The 21,210-nt window shown below is 47.7% G+C and overlaps 1 protein-coding gene across 1 annotated transcript in view; it reads right to left on the bottom strand.

The window, feature by feature from the left end:
- FERMT1 (FERM domain containing kindlin 1) overlaps positions 1–1,248 on the bottom strand; it is a 30,984-nt gene extending 29,736 nt beyond the window's left edge. The window contains exon 1 of the mRNA XM_065401197.1: positions 1,098–1,248. Coding sequence (XP_065257269.1) covers positions 1,098–1,248 — 151 coding nt within the window. The remainder of the gene's footprint in view (positions 1–1,097) is intronic.
- Between the last annotated feature and the right edge of the window lie 19,962 nt (positions 1,249–21,210).

Genomic DNA, 21,210 nt, shown 5'->3' with positions numbered 1-21,210 from the left:
AAGCTCTTACAAATGAATCTAGTGAACTCTGTTCTAGAACAACTACCACCTTGGAAAAGAAACAAGCCACTCAGAAGCATGTTTGATGGTGAAATGCCAGGGCTTTCTTGTGTGTGAATTCTTTGGCAGCCTTGTGTCGGCTGCATGCCAGAAGAACTGGCCTCTCAGTTTGGATGACACTGGTCTACACTACAAAATTACTTCGATGTAACTACGTCGCTCCAGCTTCTCCTGCCAACCTAGCTACTGCCTCTCGCGGAGGTGGAGTTATTAACCGAGGGGAGAGGTCTCTCCCGGCAGCTTAGAGCGTCTTCACCAGAAGCGCTAGAGTGGTGCAGCTGCGCCGCTGTAAATGTGTAGTGTAAACTTATCCTGAATTACAATTCACAGTCACAAAAGAGGTACAGACAGTTAGTCACGATAGGCCATGCTATGGACTGAGCAAGCTGACCAAAGAAGACAGCAGCACTTCTGTTGTGTACAGGAGTCACAGAAGCAAGACGAGAAGTCAAAGATATGAATAGTGGTGCCCAGATAACACCTCTTCTGCACCAAGTGCTCCACTCTGTAGCAGTTCCAAGTCTGAGGAATGCAAATCCCACTGCATGCACACCTGACTAATATAGACAAGCCCTGCTCAGCAGTCAGCAAGAAGGTAACCAAAGATTGCTAGATTTGAAGAGAGAGAATCATGCTTGTGGAGAGTGTGGTGGAGGAAATATCTGTATTATGGGAAATCTAGAGACAATGACATTTATAGTCAATATTTTTTCAGGTATAGTTGTATCTGGAAGCTCCTTCTTGGCCTGTATGGATCCAACTGCAAGATCAGGGCCCTGGGATAATTATTTCAGGATGCAGCTTATGTTAGTGGCTGGGACACTGGATTGTGACTCAGGAAATCTGGGTTCTATTCTTGTCTCTGCCAGTGAACTGCTGTGGGACCGAGGGCAAGTTACTTCACCTTGCTGCATCTTTGTTTCCTCTCGAACCTTTCCTCTGCCTTGTCTATTGAGCCAAGGAAGAGGAGGAGGGGGAAATCTACACATGTAATTTCAATAACAGCATGCAAATTAACTCTCTCTCTCTCTACTCACTGATTTGTTCTACTAATTTGAGCATCACTCCACCAATATGTAGATCTCCCGAGACCCGAAGCGTAAATTCCTTTTGCTCTTCTTCATACTGATGATCGACTGTGACAATGAGCTCCCAAGAATTGGATCCATATTCTTTTGAGGAAGTCATCTCAGCAACCTCTACTGTGAGTTCTACAGAGTAAAAGAAAATATAAATCAACAGATGTTCAAAATAAAATGCATTTAAACAAAAATAATAATCAAGAAAGAGACTTAATTAAGGGCCTGATGTGGGCAACAGCTCAGACAGAGAAATAGCAGAAACTTAAGCAGAGGTGTGGCATATGTTTCCTCCAGAATCTGCTCCCACTGGATTTGAATGATTTTAGCCACAGTCAGGAGATATTTCTTCAGAACAGGGGGAACTTGAACCAGCGAAAGAGCAGAGACAGCTCTGTTCAAGCAAGCTTCCCACTCCCCGAAGAAAACCCGCTGATCACGACTTTACAGACGCTATGGTGGAGGCTGTGAAGTTTCGTCACTCTGTCTATGTAAACTCATGAATTCCATTTGATTTTATGCACTCTGTTTATGACTGTGACCGTCAGTGTGGATTATAGCTTCCATTTTATGGTAGAAAATGCACCACAGCTGAAAATCTCAAACAGCGCCATCAGCAACTGTATAGTCTTACCCAGATAGCTCCAGAGGGGTGCCAGGCAGAGCCACTAGCTTTTAGCAACCCTCTGCCACTCAAAGTGAGGGAGGGGGAGAATGGAAAATCCCCCAACGTGAGAGGAGAAGCAGGAAGGGGTGTCCGACCCCGCTTTTCAAAGGACAGGCTCTCTAGCAAAGGGACGAAGACCATCACCGGAACGAGGAGACTGAGAAGGAGATGTGGGGGGCAAGATGGACCTGGTCCCCTATGACCAAACCCTAAAGGACTCTCAGGAGTGGTGAGGACTCTGAAGGAGGGAAATGCGTTCAGCTGTGCATTGTTTTTTCCCATAGGTCTGTAAATGTCTTGTGCCGTCTATAAGTAAGGTGCATGTGTGTTTAAGAAGTTCTTGGCAAAGCCTGAGTGAGTACCTTGCGTTATCTGCCACGTGTCACCAAAGAGTTAAACTACACGCTGGAGCGCCCACGAAGGTAGAGCTCTGTGGAGAGTGTGCATAGGACTTGCGGCAGGTTCAGAACTGGTTTTGGGACCTAGGGCAGCTGGACTGTTGGGTCCCACCATCCCACAGAAGGGTGTCAGACAGAATGTGCCCAAGAGGTAAGGACTAGAGATAGCGTCTGGACGCTGCTCAGATTCCATGGGCTTGGGAGCACATGGGATCCAAAGACTGGGTCCAGTACAGCAGACTGGTGACCGCCCACTAGTGGAGACCCTGCAGCAGAGACAAACCATTTATTTGCCTACTTCACAGCCACAATGTACGTTTTAAAAAAAAAAGTCTTTGTATCCCATTTGGTCAGATTCAGGATAGGATTTCTGGCCCTGGAACGCCAGCACTTCCCTCCTGCTGCATTTGCCACAGGTCACCTGTAAGCCAAGGTGACCTCTTAGACCAAAGTCCAAGAAGTGGATGCCTAGGGGCAACCTTGTCAACGGAGGAGGAAAATTAGCCTTATGATTCATCGATTTTAGTCCTGCTTCAGGATGGGGTGTGTGTATGGACGAGATGACCTCTCAAGGCCCCTTACAACCCTATACTTCTATGATTAGCTCATCTAGTCTCACCCTCTGTAGAACACAGGCAAGAGAACTTCAAAGAAAGCATTTATGTCCCGAGGCGTAGCAAGCTGGAGAACACAGGGAATGATCCCACAACCTCTCACATGACATTCCACTAGATAGCACAGTCTGTCAGGGGAATGGCATTCTCCCTCAGCTTCCCACTCAACTGTCATTAGTTTCTGAGGGTGAACCATCCAAACAGGCCCCCTCGCGAGGGAGAGGGAAACTGAGGGAAGCAATGGTCCATCAATGAGGTGGGTAGGGATTTCAGGATTACTCACCCCCAACCCAAACACAAGGTCCAAACTGGGACTCACTGCGAGTTAAACCAACAGCCTCCTCGGTTAGCATCACAGTAGCCACAAAATCCTGGACTCCATTCAGAGGACTTGTCATCCATATGGATGTTAAAGTCACTGATCACTAACATGATCCCCAGCTCTGACACCTAGATACTCTTCCTCCTTCTCTTCAGTTTGGGTTACAGTAAAACCTATGGTTGTGTTTAAAGCTAGGAAGGCATATTAAAGCCCCAATCCTGAAGTTATATTCATGTGGATGGAACCTTCTATCTGGGTAGAGAGCCCCTGGCTTTCACAGAGCTCCCTGTGGGCCCAAGATCCCCTGCACCGATCCAAGCACAGCTGGGCACCAAGATGGCCAGGGGCTGCTCTGTAATAATTTAAGAATGCCGTCCGTGAGCTGGTTATTGGGATGTTCACTGTATGACTACACTGGGTTAAACAGGAAGGCTAAAGAATGACTTGAGATGATACCTCAGCGCCCACGTGGGAGATGTTACAAGGCAGGGGGGAGAGCCACTGGCCCTGTGGAGACGGGCCTGACCTCCTGTTGAGCCTACCAAACTGCGTTTGGACACCAGGGACCCAAAGCCCACAAACCGAGAGAACAAAGAATGCTACAAACGATTCTCTCTCTTAAGACAGGGAGACCGTTGTTGCTGAGAAGCTGGTCAGACTCAGACACATACAGACACCTGCTGGGGAGGCGTGAAGAAGTTAGACCATCCCTAGAAAGGCCTATATCCATGTCAAAACCTTCTCCCCCCCTTATGTTGTGCTTTATTATTACTGTTGAAATCAAACAATGCTTTGGTTTAAGGCGGCCATCTGGACTCTCTGTTCACAGACCCCCGAAGGGAAGAACCACAGATGCTGAACCCAGCTGGACCTGCTGGGAAAGCACGGTTGATATACAGAGTATTGCAGCCACAGGCCTAGTCTAAGAGTAGGAGAATCCCATGATTTCACCCTGGAGATTATTATTATTTCACAGTTACAGAGCTAGTTACAGCTAGCTCTGTAATTGTGACAGGCGCCTTGTCTGATTTATTTCTCTAAAGGCTCTCTTCAATATTTCCCTTTCAAGGCAGAGGTTTTGTCTGTGATAAGAAAAACAAACAGTAATAGATAATCTAGCAGAGAAAGGCATAATGGGTACCAGTGGCTGGAAGTTAAAACCATACAAATTCAAAGAAGAAATAAGACATACATTTTTAACAGGGAGTGATTAACCACTGGAGCAATCTACCAACAGAAATGGTGTATTCTCCATCTCTTGACATCTTTAAATCAAGACTAGCCTTGCTGGAAGATATAATTTAGTCACACACAAGTACGGGGCTCAATGCAGGCGTAACTGGGTGAAATTTTACAGGTCAGACTAGATGATAATGGTGCCTTCTGGGCTTATATATGAATGAAGGTATTAAATCAATGGTTCTAAATAGTGTCATAGCAACAACATAATAGAAATCATTTAATTGCTGGGAAACACATTACAGTTACCTTCTTTAGAAAACACAAACTTGCACAGATCATAAATCGTAGCCCTTACTGCTCCAAACTTTACATCCTTTCATTAATTTTAGAGTAAACAAACTGGCATGAGGCCCAACCCGTCTTCAACTGAAGCCAATGGGAATTTTGTTTCTTTTCCTACTAGTCAAAAGTGGGGTTTTCCTTAGTTTAAATGATCACACCAGTGCAAAAAACAAAACAAACAAACAACAATAAAATAAAAATATTAACAACAACAAAATGAACTCTATTTACTGTAGGTATTTCTTAAGAACCTATGACCTTGGCATTTAAGAACTGATACCAAAATGTATAGCACCTATTTAAAAAACATGATATTTGGGTTAGGAAATCAAGACTCTCAAATGTAAGTTTTAAAACATCATGCAAAACCCTTAGGAACCAGCTTGCTGAACCCACTGAAGTCAATACCAAAACTTCGACTGGCTTTCAGGACTGCAGGATCTGGCCCAAATTTCTTCAACAGCAAACACTTGTGGGCTACCCCAGAGTGACACTGAAGAAGTGTAGGAGGCAGGACAATTTCTTGATTTAAAGGCTACCAGCAGTTAAAGTCAGAAAATCTGGTTGCCCAACATTCCTCCTCCAATCCCTCCCTCCAATTCAATCATTTCAGCCTGAACTTGGAACCGCTGTTTGTTCAAAAGCGGGTTTTTACACGCAGAAGTCTTTAGAAGCCAGGTGGAAATCAAGAAAGCTCCCCGGGACTTCCACCGCCTATTTCTGCAAGCCGAGGACCTGGCCTTGGGTATCCAGATCTCATTCTCCAAAGGACCCATTAAGGCCATTAGGGTTAAAAAAAAAACAAAAACCAAAACACCCTACAATTAATATGTCACCCCACAACTAACTGCCACTTGCCCCTAGGTTACAGATATCACACAAAGCAACCTGGTCTCTCCCACCAACATAGCAGGAGCTACCCAGAGACCTGCAAACAGAGTAGGACTTTAAGGAAGAATCATTCCCTCCCCCTTCAATCACTCCTGCCAGAGGAAGCCAGGAGAGCCTGGGGAAGCTGCCCACGGGAGAAGGGGTCCAGCTGCCCCTGCTCAGGGTCGTTCCCCACCCATCACACTCACGTGCCTTGTCCAAGGGCAGCTCTCGCCTCCCAGACCTGCGGCTGCTCCCTCCACCAGCACCTGGTGCCTAAGAACCGCGAGGGGGCGGCGCCCTCCTCCCGGCCCTGCCCTGCGCCGCGCCGCGGCGGGGCCCCGGGGGGCTGCGGGGAACCAGGGCGCGGCGTTAGCTCTATCCGCTGCTCCTGCAGCCGGCCCGGCCCCGCTCCCGCGGGCATCCCACCCCGTCTGGCAGCGGGGCGCGGGCAGGTCGGGGCAAGCCAGCCGGAGCGTGCAAACAGCACAGCGGCGGCTCTGCTCGCCTGCTGCACCGCCCTCGGCCTCTCCCCCGCAGCTAAATACAACACAAACTTGTGGCACTGTACAAATTATCCATCCATGGAGCGGCTGTGACTCCCACCCCCATGAGCACCTCACAGGCTTGACTGTATTTATCCTCACAGCCCCCCCTGTGGGCAGTGCTCGTATCCCCCTTGTACAGATGGGGACACTGAGGCCAGCGCCTCAAAAGGTATTTAGGTGCCTCACTCATTGGAATCAACAGCAGCCTGAGGCACCTAAATACCGTTGAGGATCTGGATCTAAGTGACTTGCCCAAGGGCACCTGGGAAGACTGTAGCAGAGCACTTTTCCCAAGTAGTTTTTTGCCCCTTGGATTCTCCAACCCACGCACCTTTCTGACGGCGCTGGCAAAATACAGGTCGGTCCCACTGGTGCTTATTGACAGGCCTTGCACGCTCAGGTTCTTGTGCGATAAGTCGGGGCCAAAAACATGTGCACAAGGCCAGACTTTCTGGAGTGTGGGGAATGTTTGCTTAGGATGTCAACAGCAGCCATAGACAAAGTATAATTGTCAATCCCCCGCTCCTGCTCCCGGGGCAGATGTAACAGAGGATGGGGATTTCCAGCCACTCCTGAAAGACTGGGAAAGTATCAGACTGTTGTCACCAGCTGCTGCTGTGGGTCACCACACCCTCATGACCAGGTAGTTCCCAGCTCCTGCTGCAAGTTGCCATGTCTGGCGTGACCTTCCTCCCCTGCCAGCAGCCCATGGAGGGACAAGGAGGACAGCAGCCCAGAAGTGAAAGAACAAGTAAGTAGGAAGGGGCCGCCTGGCCCATCATTTCTTTCTAGCCCCGCCACCTTCTATTTTATAAGGCCAGAAGTTTCCTCAGTATGTACTAGTCCCCATTTGTCCTGGTGTCACCACCACATTTACCTGCGGTAATTTCCCCTGATGGGCAGAGACTCTCTGTTTGTAAATTAGGGAGATTTTTACCTGAAGGAGAAGCCTCCTCCCTATACAGGGCCTTGACAAGCACTCAAATTGTGGTAGGCCTGGCCTCAGCCCCCCTCCTTTAGGCATGAAAAGTCAAGTGGCATCAGGCCAAATAAACATGAACTGTCACATGACATCCCGAGTGCCCCCATGTGCTTTCACCTGACACCCTGCATGCCCCCACAAGCAATACTAACATGGTTGGACAGTACTGCTAGGGTGACCGTCCCGATATTTAGGTGTTTGTCCCGTGTCCCGACCGATCCAATATTTCGCTCCGCCCGCAGCACTTGGCTTTTTTTGCTCCACTGGCAGCATTTGGCTTTTTGTTTTTTTGGCTCTGCCGGCTGACCCCCCCCCCCCCCTTCCATGTGTCTGGGGATATTTTCTTCCTCTCATCTAAGTACTGTAAACATGGTCCCTCCTATGTAAAACCCTCTTGCCCCACAGGCTTCTCCCTGGAGAACACAGGGATACAAATGTTTCATGCAGATATATGGGGCTTTGGTCCTAGAACTCAGACACTCAAGAGAATCAGTTCCCGGCTGTCTTAGTGCTACAGCAGGTGGCTTTCTGGAAAGCTGAGGCAATTCAGAGTAATTGGAATAGTTGACTTACAACCCTGGCTCCTGCCAGATGCTCTAGAAAAGAATACAGGTCACAGGGCAAGTTGAAGCAAGAGACTCTACCTCTTTGCAAGCGGTAGCTAGAACAAGCGCAGGATGGTGAGGCGAGGTCAGTGGCTGCCCCTCAGTTGTCTCAGAGCTATCTGCTGACTTCCCACCAACCCTGGCTGGACTGGTGGCTGGCTCTTTCAATTTGGGAGCAAATGATTGCCTAAAGCTTTGATCAAATGAGGTCAGTGGGCATGGTCCAGAAGGGGTAACCTATGGAGTTATGCAAGAATTACAGGAACAGCTGTGTCCTATTCACAGTCTCGGCAACTCCTCAAAATGCCACAATATAAGTGAAATCGTCAGTTATCTACTTCTGATGAGAGCATGACAACCCAATTCCCATCCTTTTTCGAGCCGCAGAGAATCGGGGATAAGCAGAGCAGGGTCCCAGCTGAAACATCTAACTAAGTTCCTACAGGAGATTTATCTTCAAAGCATTTACCATCCTCAACAATTCTTATGCTTTGCATACGGATGGCAGCCTTTTTCTTTCCCCAGCTTCAGTCATTACCATTTCCTTGATTCATGGATTCCAAGACCAGAAGGGACCATTGTGATCATCTAGTCTGATTGTTGTATAATACAGGCCATAGACCTTCCCCAAAACAATTCCTAGGCCATATCTTTTAGAATATAAGATTGAATCTTGATGGAAAATCCATCAGGACCCTTGGTAAATTGTCCCAATGGTTAATTACTCTCACTTAAAAATGTACACCTTATTTCTAGACTGAATTTGTCTAGCTTCCACTACCAGCCACTGGATTGTGTTATGTCTTCTCTGCAAGAGCGAAGAGCCCATTATTAAATATTTGTTCCCTATGTTGGTACTTTTGATTAGTCTATGTCACTCCTTCACCTTCTCTTTCTTAAGATAAATAAATTGAGCTCTTGGAGTTTATCACCTTTGCCATGTTTTATAATTCTTTAATGATTCTCATGAGTCTTCTCTGACCCTTTCCAATTTATCAACATCCTTCTTGAATTAAGGACACCAGAACTGGACACAGTATTCCAGCAGCAGTTGCACCAGTGTCACACACAGTGGTTAAATAACCTCTACTCCTACTCAAGATTCCCCTGTTTATGCATTATAGCAGAGGTAGGCAACCTATGGCACGCATGCCGAAGGTGGCACGCGAGCTGATTTTCAGTGGCACTCACACTGCCCGGGTCCTGGCCACTGGTCAAGGGGGCTCTGCATTTTAATTTAATTTTAAATGAAGCTTCTTAAACATTTAAAAACCCTTATTTACTTTACATACAACAATAGTTTAGTTATATATTATAGACTTATAGAAAGAGACCTTCTAAAAACGTTAAAATGTATTACTGGCACGTGAAACCTTAAATTAGAGTGAATAAATGAAGACTCGGCACACCCAGGGCCGGCTCCAGGCACCAACATAGCAAGCAGGTGCCTGGGGCGGCCAATGAAGAGGGGGGCGGCATGTCCATCAGTTCGGCGGCAATTCGGCGGCAGGGCCGTCACTCCCTCTGGGAGCAAAGGGCCTCCCGCCGAATTGCCGCCGTAGAATGAAGCGGTGCTAGAGCTGCCGCCGAATTGCCGCCGATCGCGATCGCAGCTTCTTTTTTCCCCTCCCTGCTTGGGGCGGCAAAAATACTAGAGCCGGCCCTGGGCACACCATTTCTGAAAGGTTGCCAACCTCTGCATTATAGGTTCGCATTAGCCCTTTTGGCCACAGCATCACACTGGGAGCTGATTATCCATCCTGACCCCCAAATCTTTTTAAGTCACTGCTGCCCAGAATAAAGTCCCCAAGCATGTAAGTCTGGCCTAAGTGTACACAATCTTTGTTTACATACATTTAGTCATATTAAAATGCTATATTGATGTGATGTGCTCTCAGGATCTGTCTCCAGAATCAGGGGAGTACTAATATTGGCTTTAGGGAAGAAGAAACTTCACTTATCTTTTCCTGGGCAATTTTTCTGATCAGGGTCCTGAACTAGGATGACCAGACAGCAAGTGTGAAAAATCGGGACAGGGGGTGAGGGGTAATAGGAACCTATATAAGAAAAAGACCCAAAAATCGGGACTGTCCCTATAAAATCAGGACATCCGGTCACCCTATCCTGAAGAGAGAAAATTGAAGTAAACACACCGAATGATCAAGATATTCCAGGAGCTGAAATTCAGGACAGACACATGGTGCCAGGGGAGTCCGTCATTGGCCTGGGTTGAGGATGAATACTGTCAGATACAAAGTCTCAGCTCAGGAGAAGGTGACCATAATGGAAACCAAGTTGCAGCCCAGAAACAAAAATCAAGTTCTTATGGGAGCCTATTGGGAATGTTGATCTCATCCAGACACGTGTGAATGAGCCAGAGTTCATATGATATCTATCCAGTAATTCCTATTACCTCACTTAGGCCCCATTGTATATGTCAGGCTGTCTAGAGTGGCTCATGACTGTGAGTGCCAACCTCAGGGCAGCCTATTAAGAAACAGGGCCCAAACCCCAAACTGGTTGGGGGGGGTCTATACGTAGATTTCACCAGCCAAGTAATCAAGTGTGAACTCCTCAAACACTGCAACAGCCTTAACATGGAGTCAGACAGTCCTCGTAGGAACTCCAATATATCCTGCCACCTAGGCAAGCCTGCCTTTGTGAGAGATCAGGGGTGGCCAACCTGTGGCTCCGGAGCCACATGCGGCTCTTCAGAAGTTAATATGCGGCTCCTTGTATAGGCACAGACTCCAGGGCTGGAGCTACAGGTGCCAACTTTTCAATGTGCTGGGGGGTGCTCACTGCTCAACCCCTGGCTCTGCCACAGGCCCTGCCCCCACTCCACCCCTTCCCGCCCCCTCCCCTGAGCCTGCCATGCCCTCGCTCCTCCCTCCTCCCCCCCCAGCCTCCTGCCTGCCACCAAACAGCTGATTAGGAGGTGCGGGGAGGGAGGGGGAGGCGCTGATCAGCGGGGCTGCCGGTGGGTGGGAGGTGCTGGGAGCGGAGGGGGGGGAAGCTGATGAGGGGCTGCTGACGTATTACTGTGGCTCTTTGGCAATGCACATTGGTAAATTCTGGCTCCTTCTCAGGCTCAGGTTGGCCACCCCTGTGATAGATGGTCCCGTCCACCAAAAATCACAACAACATTCAGGTTACTCCCAGTCCCAAAGGACCAGTCATTTACCCAGATCAATTGTACCTTCGATCTCTCACCAAAGACAACGCCCGTAGCCAATCCTGTAATAAACTGATTATAGATTTATTAACTAAGAAAAAGAAATAAGTTATTTACAAGGTTAAAGCAGGTAAACACACACACACACACACACACACACACAAATGAGTTACAGTCTTAGGTCCCAAAAGGTAATAGAAACTGCTGCGATATTCAAGCTTTCTATGACCTGTAGAGCTAAGCAAAGCAGCATGTGGATCCCTTGCTTATGCTTAGAACTCTTGTCCTCTCCACATTCCAAGCAGCAGGGTGATAAAGTTCCTTCTGGTCAGGGATTTTTATTCCCTTCCCCTAGAGCATCTGTCTCCTCTTCCTGGGTGTGTGTGGAGGGGTGTGTTCTTTGATGTTTCACAATGGCTCATTTGGTTTCAAAGGGCCTTATTGTGTGCAGGACCCGCACTCCACACTCATTATTGCTTCTTTCCTGTCTGGCGAGTTACACAGTTACAGAGATTTACAATGCAAACACTCAATGGATACAGATGTTATAAGTGAAACCAGTACATGCAGCAGCCTACAAGCATTTCATCGAGTCTAAACACTAAACACATTCTTATCAACTTACCATCTATTACAACAATAGTAACACAAGGGTGAGCCAGACTGGTTCCTAGCTGTGCATTTGTCAGTGAGCAGTGAGGCCCAGGGCCTTGGCATGAGCTGGCACCTGGACTGCCGGAGTCACAGAACGTTCTCCACTCCCTCAAACGGTGGAATGCAGAGGATCAGATTTTTTTTTTTTAAGGGATCCTCCCAATTCAGTCCAGGAAATGGGTATTAGAAAGAGAGCGAGCGAGCATAGCGTCCACCAGATAGAACACAACGATTCATGGAGGTTTTGGAGCACTGCTCCTTCCACGGGTAACACATCTGAGGGAAACCTAGGTTCCTGGTCCTGCTCCAAATTAGGGAAAGCAAGGATTTGAACCGGGGTCTCTCATATTCCAGGTGATTGCTCTAGGCTCTTCTCTCTCTTCTTTTTATCAAAAAAATGTCTGAAAAGCAGCGGTGGTTTCGTTTCACGCTGGAACAAAACCAAATGGGAAAACCTTGAACCTTTTCATGAAACAATTCTTGTTATCTGGCCAGCCCTTCAGACGACAGCAGCTTTGGGAGAGACTGATGAGACCTGGGCAATGGGGTTTGCAAGAAATGTGCAAAAGGAATGTACAAAATGGGGAATGCTCCATGCAGAGACTGCACGAGATGTCCTTCTCTTATTAAACCCTTTGTATTGTTGGCAGAAATCAGTGGGCTGGGCTCCAAAAATTAGTCGGCATTGGTGGGAGGAAATGCACCTTGGTAGCTCACAAGCTGCATAGTGGAGCAATGGTTACTCTGATGTGCTCAGTATGCCCCTGCAGTGTCTTGAATAAGCTCATGTCATGCAGCTGGCAATGAGCCGTATTTGCTATGGTGAAGATAATGGTATTGGAATCCTAGCTGGCATTAGCAGAGGCCCATTGTTGTAAATGTGTCCCTACAGCTGATAGCCTGGTGGGCTGGAGGGATGGAAGAAATGGGGAAAAGATAAAGAATTGACCTTTTTGTAGTGGACTTTGATGCTTCCCTTTCCCACAGCTGCATCATCTGCCTCCTACAAGGGGTTCCTCTGATCCTGTCTTTGTGGGAAAGGAGTGGCTGCGTCAGCTGGTTAGTTTGAGATACAACATGACCCTTCCTTAGTAACTTAGTTCTGATGATATTGCTGCCTTCCTTGTATTAGGATGACCAGATGTTCCGATTTTATAGGGACAGTCCCAATATTTGGGGCTTTTTCTTATATAGGTGCCTATTACCCCCCACACTCCATCCCTATTTTTCATACTTGCTATCTGGGCACCCTAACTTGCACTGAGTTACAGCTCCCTGACTTTGTGATGGGACTCCCTGACTTTTTAATGGTAGGCAGGTGACTTCCCCATTATCTAGAGGGAAGGATGATCCGTGTGTGCTGTATTGGAGCTGTTGGGGATTATGCCCCTGCTCGTCCCTTTTGTGGAGGAGGTTATCACCAAGGCTGGAGAGAAATTTCCTAGGCTAGGGCTGGGGAGTTATAACAAAGAATAATGGGACGTAGTGAGGAAAAGGAAAACGTAAAAGGAATATGTGGAAGAGTATCCTGAGTCTGAGCTCCATCGGGCTGTGGAATAGTTTCCTAAGGAGGGAGTCCTTAACCCCCACCCATCTCGTGGGACTTTAGAACTAGATTTGAAATCCATCAAAGGTAAGAGTTTCACATAATCATGGGGATGATCTTCAGTATCTTTGGCATCTCTAATGCCTATGAAATTCGTTGTACATTCCCAGATGCAATATCAGAGTAGCAGTTCCCCTTCACTGATGGTGCTAAAGTCCAACCTCTGCAAAGTGCCGCTGACATTCCAGGGCACCACCCATTCCTACTAAATAGTTTCTTCCCTCTTCTGTGGATGATATTAATACTGCAGAGCCACTGCTCGCACAGCGGAGGTGACAGGGTTATCTCCTCTGAGGCTGTATTGCAAATTTATGGCCAAACGTGTGGCATTTCCCCTGGGACACCATGCTCTGCTTCTCCTCACAGCAGACACTGCAGCTCTGTGCTCCACCCAGGACTGACCAAATTGTGAGAATTCAGAGACAAGCCATCACCCCTTGTGTCCTCAAGTCCTTCTGACCCTGAACCTAGCTGCTTTTCTGTTCTCTCTGGGTGGCCCGGGGACATTAGGGCCTTCGCTGCCTCTGGAAGAGCAGGTGGGGATATTGGGCAAGCACTTCTCTAATGCTTTGTCTACACTTAGTGATGTGTAACATACAGGCACTACTCGCGTAGCTATGTGCCGCAGTGCAAGGCTCTGGTTTGGGGGAGGCAGCGGGGAGGCAGTGGTTCACTACGTGCAGTGTAGTCATGGGAGGCCCTGCTTGGGTGTGTAGAGAGCCATGTGGGGCTCAGTTGTGTATATACCCTAGGGTTCAGGGCACTCTACTTGCTTAAGCTGTATCCTCATTGTCTCCATTGCTATTGAAATACCCATGCTAGCTGGGGGTGCGGTGTCTGTATTCCACATGCCACCACAAGCGTAGCTGTACCTTAAGGGTATGTCTGCATGGCCAGTGAAGGTCTGATTGTAGCATGGGTAGGCCATGGATTTGCAATGCAGCCTCAGAAGAGATAACAGGTAACAGGTGACAATAGTCATGTAGACATGGTGGCACAGGCTTCAGCAGGGGCTAGCAACCCGAGTACAAGACTTCCAGGGACTTTGGGTACATATTCTGGTTGCTAGCCCAATGCCACGACTGCTATTGTTACCTGTGCTAGCTAGATTAAAAGTAACACGGGTATGCCTACCCATGCTGCAGTCAGACCTTTATTTTGTTTGCAGGGTAGCCATACCCCCAGAGGCAAGTTCCCTGCAGAACATCCTTCGTACCTCATTTCTAGTTGCATGTGTTGTTCCTTTTCCAGAAGCAGCGAGACAGTCAGACAAGGGCCTGGGAGAGAACAGAGAGAAAGGTTCCTTGTCTTTCTAAAGTCTAATTTGCAGGGAAAGCCTCTCTGGGGAAATCGACAAAGAACCTGTTCTCTATGCCAGTGACTAAACTTGCCAACCCTCGAATGCTGTCCAGTTGTGTCTGGCTCCTGAGCTAGGGGGTGCGGGGGGCAGTGTGGGAACCTACCGGTCAGCCCTCTGATAAGGTCTACTGCATGTGGTCCTGACGTATCACCTCCATATCAGTGTTCCGCCGCTTGTGCAGGGAAAGCCCCTGGCGGGCCGGGCCAGTTTGTTTACCTGCCACGTCCGCAGGTTCGGCCGATCGCGGCTCCCAGTGGCCGCGGTTCGCTGCTCCAGGCCAATGGGAGCTGCTGGAAGCGGCGGCCAGTACGTCCCTCAGCCCGCGCCGCTTCCTGCAGCTCCCATTGGCCTGGAGCAGCGAACCGCGGCCAGTGGGAGCCGCGATCGGCCGAACCTGCGGACGCGGCAGGTAAACAAACTGGCCCGGCCCACCAGGGGCTTTCCCTGAACAAGCGGCGGAACAAGTTTGGGAACCACTGCCCTAAGGTCTCCTACCCAGATCTAGTCTCTGAGATGCCACAGCCACAGTGATGATTTCTCCAGTTTCACCATTCCACTCGCTGAGTTCTCCTCGATGGCCCTGCCTATGCATGCAGATTCAGACTACTGTATAAGAAACAGAAAGAGAAGTTCCCACGCACTTCCTCTATATATTTGCCTTTCCCTTTGGGTCTATACACTACATTCCTACAGGCCATCTGGGCTGTTCGATACACCTGTTTTATGCATGTCTATTATGAATATTCCTTGACAAGGCTGAAGAGGGATGTGAAATTTAGATTTCACTCCATTCAATGCTTGGCAAAGTAATTCAGACTCAGGAGAAGATCTTTCAGGGGTCGAAGCACTCTGATGTCCAAATCTTTCCCCTTTTATTTCCATGAGCTTGTAACGTGTTACATGCAGGCGTGTTTCTTGGTTCCCAAGCTGGGAATTCAGTTCTTTGGCTTCCCTCTGTGGACTCCCCAAAACAATGCAACCCTCAGCTTCTCCTGAGAAGCTGGCATTATTATCCCAGTGCTCCAGGGGTGACTGACCAAAGGGGAGTGAAGGCAGAGGTAAGCATTGGCCACATGTCCTGCTGCCCTCTAGCTCCTGCAAGTCATGAGGCCCTAAGTGGAACCATGTGGTCATTAGGATCTGGGTGCTCTGAAACGAACTATGGGATGTGTGCCTGTAGAAGACCTGGAGTAGCCCCATTGTAAGAATGAGTCAGATTCTCCACAGGGAATGCCTCTCAGCTCCCAGAGCTGTCGGTGGAACAGTTGAAGGCCTGGGAGAAAGGAAAGAGAGCTCTGGCTAAGCTTCCTCGTGTCTTCAAATTTGAATTGCCACAGGACTGTGTGCAGGGAGTCAAAAAGCAGCGGGTGTGTCAGCCAGTAAGCGCAATATTAAAAAAAATAAAAAAAAAAGCCAGAGGTGTGAATCCCCAGTCGTGGTTGCCGTTGCTGTGCTGGGAAGTTTAGGCCTGTGGAGTCTGCTCAGAGGTGAAGTTGTGAGCTCAGACTTGCAGTCCTGTTATTCTGTCCTCCTTCATTTGGGTGGAAGAGAGAAGTAAGGAGAGCCACAGAGCGCCAAGGAAATTGCAGGAAAGTACTTATCCCCCGGATTCCCTGATCAATACATATTCTAAATGAGCCTCACTTGATGTGACCTCATGCCCAGAACCAGTCAGGCCTGACATTCCCTCTACGGTTTGATTCCTCCTGTTCCTTAAGTGTCCACTGAGGGTCTCCTGCAGAGATGGTTATAGTGACAGACCAGGCTGCTATTCAGAGATGGACACAATTAATGCAACATGTCTCTGGAACTGTCCATCCCTTGCTCTGCGGAGTGGGGACTCCACAGTGCTCAGTTCCCACACTTGTTAGGCTATTGGGGAACTCGGAACTGCACTGGAAATTCTGGAATGTGCCTATGTAGTATAATATGTACCGCCTATATCCATAAATATACAGTGCTTAAAATGCAGAAAAGCCTCTTAACTATAGGCATAAAGCTCTCACTTTATCATGCCTAAGTCGCATGGAAAATCAATGAAATTTAAGCTTTAAAAAAATGTATCCAGTTATTTAGCAGCCTAAGTATCCGAAAGATAAAATTCCATCTCCCTGTGCTTTTTTTATATATAGCTTCTGCATTCTCTCTCAGCTGGATCAGCCCCGCCTCTTCAGAGTCTTAAAGCCTTTTTAATTATGATTAATTATATTGATTTAAGATCCAAGACATATTGAAGGGGGGATAATTTAGGTGCAGACACAAGACAGTTCCCCCACAAGAAAGAAAGCGATGCCTGTGCAAATTTTGTGCATAGAAAAGACTTGAGGAGTCAGAGCTGAGTGCTGGGTAATCCTGCCAACAATCGAGGATCCTGTGTGATTCACGCCTGTGAACATGTCACCCCTCAAGGCCTGGATTCTTCGTGGAGGATTTCAAAAGCCTGCCTTTCCTTTATAGCCGGCTCTCATGCTCGAAAAGCAGACCGAGGAAGTGGTAGCATGACCAATGTGAAATCTGAGACACTTAAAAAGCATTCTAGAAAACCCCTCGAGTGTGAGTAACAAGGAGACGTGAGCAGAGGGGGACTCATTATTCAGACCAGAGTCAGGGCAATAACGCATGGGTGTGCATCACAACAATATGTATTTTCCCCAGACGTCTGATGTAATGACTCTAACCTTTGTCATGTTGTTTTTGACTTGAGTTCTAAAGGTCTGTACAGTATCAGTTGCAGCCAGAATCATTTGTCATATTTGAGGATTAGCTAATCCATTAAGCCTACCACTCAGTCTTTCTCCTTGATTCAGTACAGCAGCGGCTCCAACACACACACACACACACACACACACACACACACACACACACACACACACACACACACACACACACACACACACACACACACACACACACACACACAGCGGGTTGGAGTGTCTTGCAAGATTGATAAAAATAACGAATGGGGCAGTTGTGAAAGATCTGAGGCAGTGAGGGTGAGATTAGGTAGTGCTATGGATCGGTTTTTAATCTCAGTCCACTGAAGTCAAGGGTAACGGGGAGGCAGTTGGACCGATACGGGACACTTTTGCAAATCCCACCTTTAAATCCATAGTTAGGCACCTAAGCAGAAGTAGCCTCTTCTTCAAAGATGCTGATCACCCACAGCTTCCCAGCAGAAGCCACCTTTAAAAACACTGGTCACTTTTATTTAGGTGCCTAAATGTGGACATAGGTGCTTAACTTAGGAGCCTGAGTTTGAGAACATTGGCCAATAATAATAAATTAACCGAAATACTATGCTTTTCTATAGCGCTGTGCATTTTGGCGCTCAAAGCAGTTTTTATCGGGGAGGTAATTGTTCTTGTTCTCACTTTGCAAATGGAGAAACTGAGTCAGAGGGGCTTTGTCCCTGATTGTATAGATTGTCAGTGACAGGGCCAAAAATAGAACCCCAATGTCCTGAAAATTAGTCCATGGCTTTAATCACTAGACGTGCTCCCTAATGCAGCACGCTTTGTGTTGCACACATCAAACACTTCATGTAAGGTCTTTTGTTGCTAATGTTCCTGCAATACAACTATTTCCCATTTAACAATAGGAGGGCATCTGTGATCTAAAGGATTGTGAATCCTGGGTTCTGTTCCCAACTCTGCCACTGATGGGACAAATCACTTAACTTTGTGCCTCAGTATCCCCATCTGTAAGCTGCTTGTGATAATGAAGGGGGGGTGGCTTCCTTTTATGGACACCTAGCCAGCCAGTAGCTATAAAATCCCTCTTAGTAGCTGTTCTCTAATTGCTCTATCTGTAAAGGGTTAAAAAGTCTCACTGTTATGCATAGGTAAAAGGAAATGAGTGGGCACCTGGCCAGAAGAGTCAATGGGAAGGCTAGAACTTTTTAAAATAGAAAAAAGACTCCCCTTTTGTCTGTCTGTGGTTGTTCTCCGGGGGAGAGGCGGAGGGGGCAGAGCTATGCTGTAAGAAGCTTGGGCCAGGGATGAAAAAATCATCAGTATCACACCTAGAAACGACTCATTTAAAACCCCAGATGTGTAAGTAGATCAGGAAATGTCTAGGAAGACACGATTAGGTTTATCCCTTTTATTTCGTTATGGCTTGTGGATTCCTCTGTGCTAACCCCAGGTGCTTTTGTTTTGCTTGTAACGTTTAAGCTGGACCTCAAGAAAGCTATTCTTGGTGCTTTGTCCTTGTAGTTGCTCTTTTAAAATCTAGCACTAGCCTGAGTTCCCAGATGTATTTTCTTTCTTTCTTTTTTATTAATAAAATTTACTTTTTTTAAGAACACGATTGGATTTTTGTGTCCTAAGAGGTTTGTGCACATGTTGTTTAATTAGCTGGTGGCAACAGCTGATTCCCTTTTTTTCTTTCTCAGCTCTTCCCCGGGGGCGGGTGTGTGTGTGTGTGTGAAAGGGCTTGAGGGTACCCCACAGGAAGGAATTCCCAAGTGCACCTTCCAGGGCTCTCAAAGAGGTTTTGCACTTGGGTGGTGGCAGCATCTACCCATCCAAGGTCAGAGAGAAGCTGTAACCTTGGGAGTTTAATACCAGCCTGGAGTGGCCAGTTTTAATTTTTAGAATCCTTGCGGGTCCCCACCTTGTGCACTCGAAGTGCCAGAGGGGGGAATTAGCCGTGACACTGCTAATGATATACTTCCATCGTTGTATACTGCTGTGAGATCTAAGGATGAGCAACACTACACGCTGTTTTGTGACACGTCAATACGTCTGTATTAGGAATGCAGTTATTGGGCATCTCCACCTGATTTATTGTAGTGCTGTACTGTGTAATCAGAGAAATGCGAGGTGAAGAAATCCCACAGGGTAACCTACGACCTGATCACATTAAAGTCAAAGCGAGTAGGTCTGGGTCCAGATCAACCAATGGCTTTATCCAGTCTAGTCTTAAATGTCTCAGGCGATGGGGATCCCACTGTTTCCCTTGGGAGACTATTCCACAAGCTAAAAGAGCTCGTGGTTGGGCAGCTTTCCGAGATAGTCCAAATCCAGTGCTTAATATTGTGCTGATGGGAACCTGGGAAAAATCGGAGGTAGATAGATCCTCCTTTTCTTGATTATTTTTATCCCATTGGTCCTATTAATATTGCCCATAATAAGTCCTATTCCCTCCTGAGCCCCACTTTCAAGTATGTATAGAGGATATCTAGAAATAGTGTTTTTATTTATTTTGTATTATAGTAGCACCTAGAGAACCCACCTGAGATTAAGGCCCCATTGTGCTAGGCACTGCAGAGACACATAATAAAAGACACTCCCTGTCCCCCCCAAAGAGTTTACAATGTAAATAGGCACCACAAAGAGAGTTAGAGGGGAAACCACTTTCCGGAGGTTACACACAGCAGGTCGGTGGTAAAACCAGGACTAGAGCCCAGCTCTTTTGATCCCAGTACAATATTCTAGCCACTAGACCTTACTGCCTCTCAATGCAGAGCTGTGCAGTAGTTATGCACTACAGACAGCTATGAAATGAAACACTTCATAGAATTCTTTATGGATCCTGTGGATCCAGATTTTTAATACATTTTCTTTCAATATTACTTTTCCAGATCTATATGATATCTATGGCCGATACAGGTCAGCACTGAAGCTTTAAAGTTCAGCCATTTTGGAGTCACCCAGAGTCAAAAGAAGTCCTGGTAACTTGGAGGCGTATACTTTCTCTAACACAGCGTTTCTGAAACTGGGGTCCACGAGGGTACTCCAGGGGGGTCCGTGGGCCCTGCTGATCAACTCCTCCCCCTTCTTCCCTCAACTCCTCCCCCTCCCTCCCAGTGCCTCCTGCACGCCGGGGAACAGCTGTTCAGCAGCCTGCAGGAGGCGCTGGGAGGGCAGGGGATGGGGCGCGCTCAGGGGAGGCGGCGGAAAGAGGTGGGGCAGAGGTGGAACGAGGGTGAGAAGAGGTGGGGTGGGGATAGTGACTTGGGGGTGGAGTGAGGGCAGAGCCTGGGCCTGAGTGGGGCTCAAGGGGGTCCCCGAAAATTTTTAAATTAAAATGGGGGTCCTGGGGTTGCTGAAGTTTGAGAACTGCTGCTCTAACACCTCTAACTCAGTCAGGGCCGGCTCCAGGTACCAGCCTGGCAAGCGGGTGCTTGGGGCGGCCGCTCTGGAGAGGGGCGGCACGTCCAGCTATTCGGCGGCAATTCGGTGGATGGTCCCTCACTCCTGCTCGGAGCGAAGGACCTCCCGCCGAATTGCCGCCGCAGATCATGATCGCGGCTTTTTTTTTTTTTTTTTTTTTTTGGCTGCTTGGGGAAGCCAAAACGCTGGAGCCGGCCCTGATCTCAGTGAGTGGATCCTTCCTCAAAAGTGTGTTAAATCATCTCTGAGTTGAGATGAAGTGTGGAAATGAAGGATAATGCATGAGAAAAGTGACAGACTATTTACAATCTTAGGCCCTCGATCTTGCAAAGACCTGTGCTGGTGCTTATACGTGTTCGCATGAATAAGCCCGTTGACTTCAATGGGACTACTCATATGTGTAAAGTTAAGTACACCTGCATAAGCCTTTGCAGGATCTGGTCTAACCCAGAAACCTGTCGATAACAGCTTCCAGCCGGTGGCATTCTCTGGGTCACCATGCTCATAGATTTGCAACAATTGGACTGAGGCAAAATCCATCCACTGACGTCAATGGAGTTATTATCAGGGCTGAATTTAGCCCCAGGTGGTGTTTTTGGTGTTGAGGTACAGTGCAAAGAGCTACATCAT

This window comes from Emys orbicularis, chromosome 3 (genome assembly GCF_028017835.1).
Source record: "Emys orbicularis isolate rEmyOrb1 chromosome 3, rEmyOrb1.hap1, whole genome shotgun sequence".
Lineage (NCBI taxonomy): Eukaryota > Metazoa > Chordata > Testudines > Emydidae > Emys > Emys orbicularis.
The sequence above is the reverse complement of the archived record's forward strand: the minus strand, read 5'-3'. Positions and strand labels throughout refer to the sequence as shown.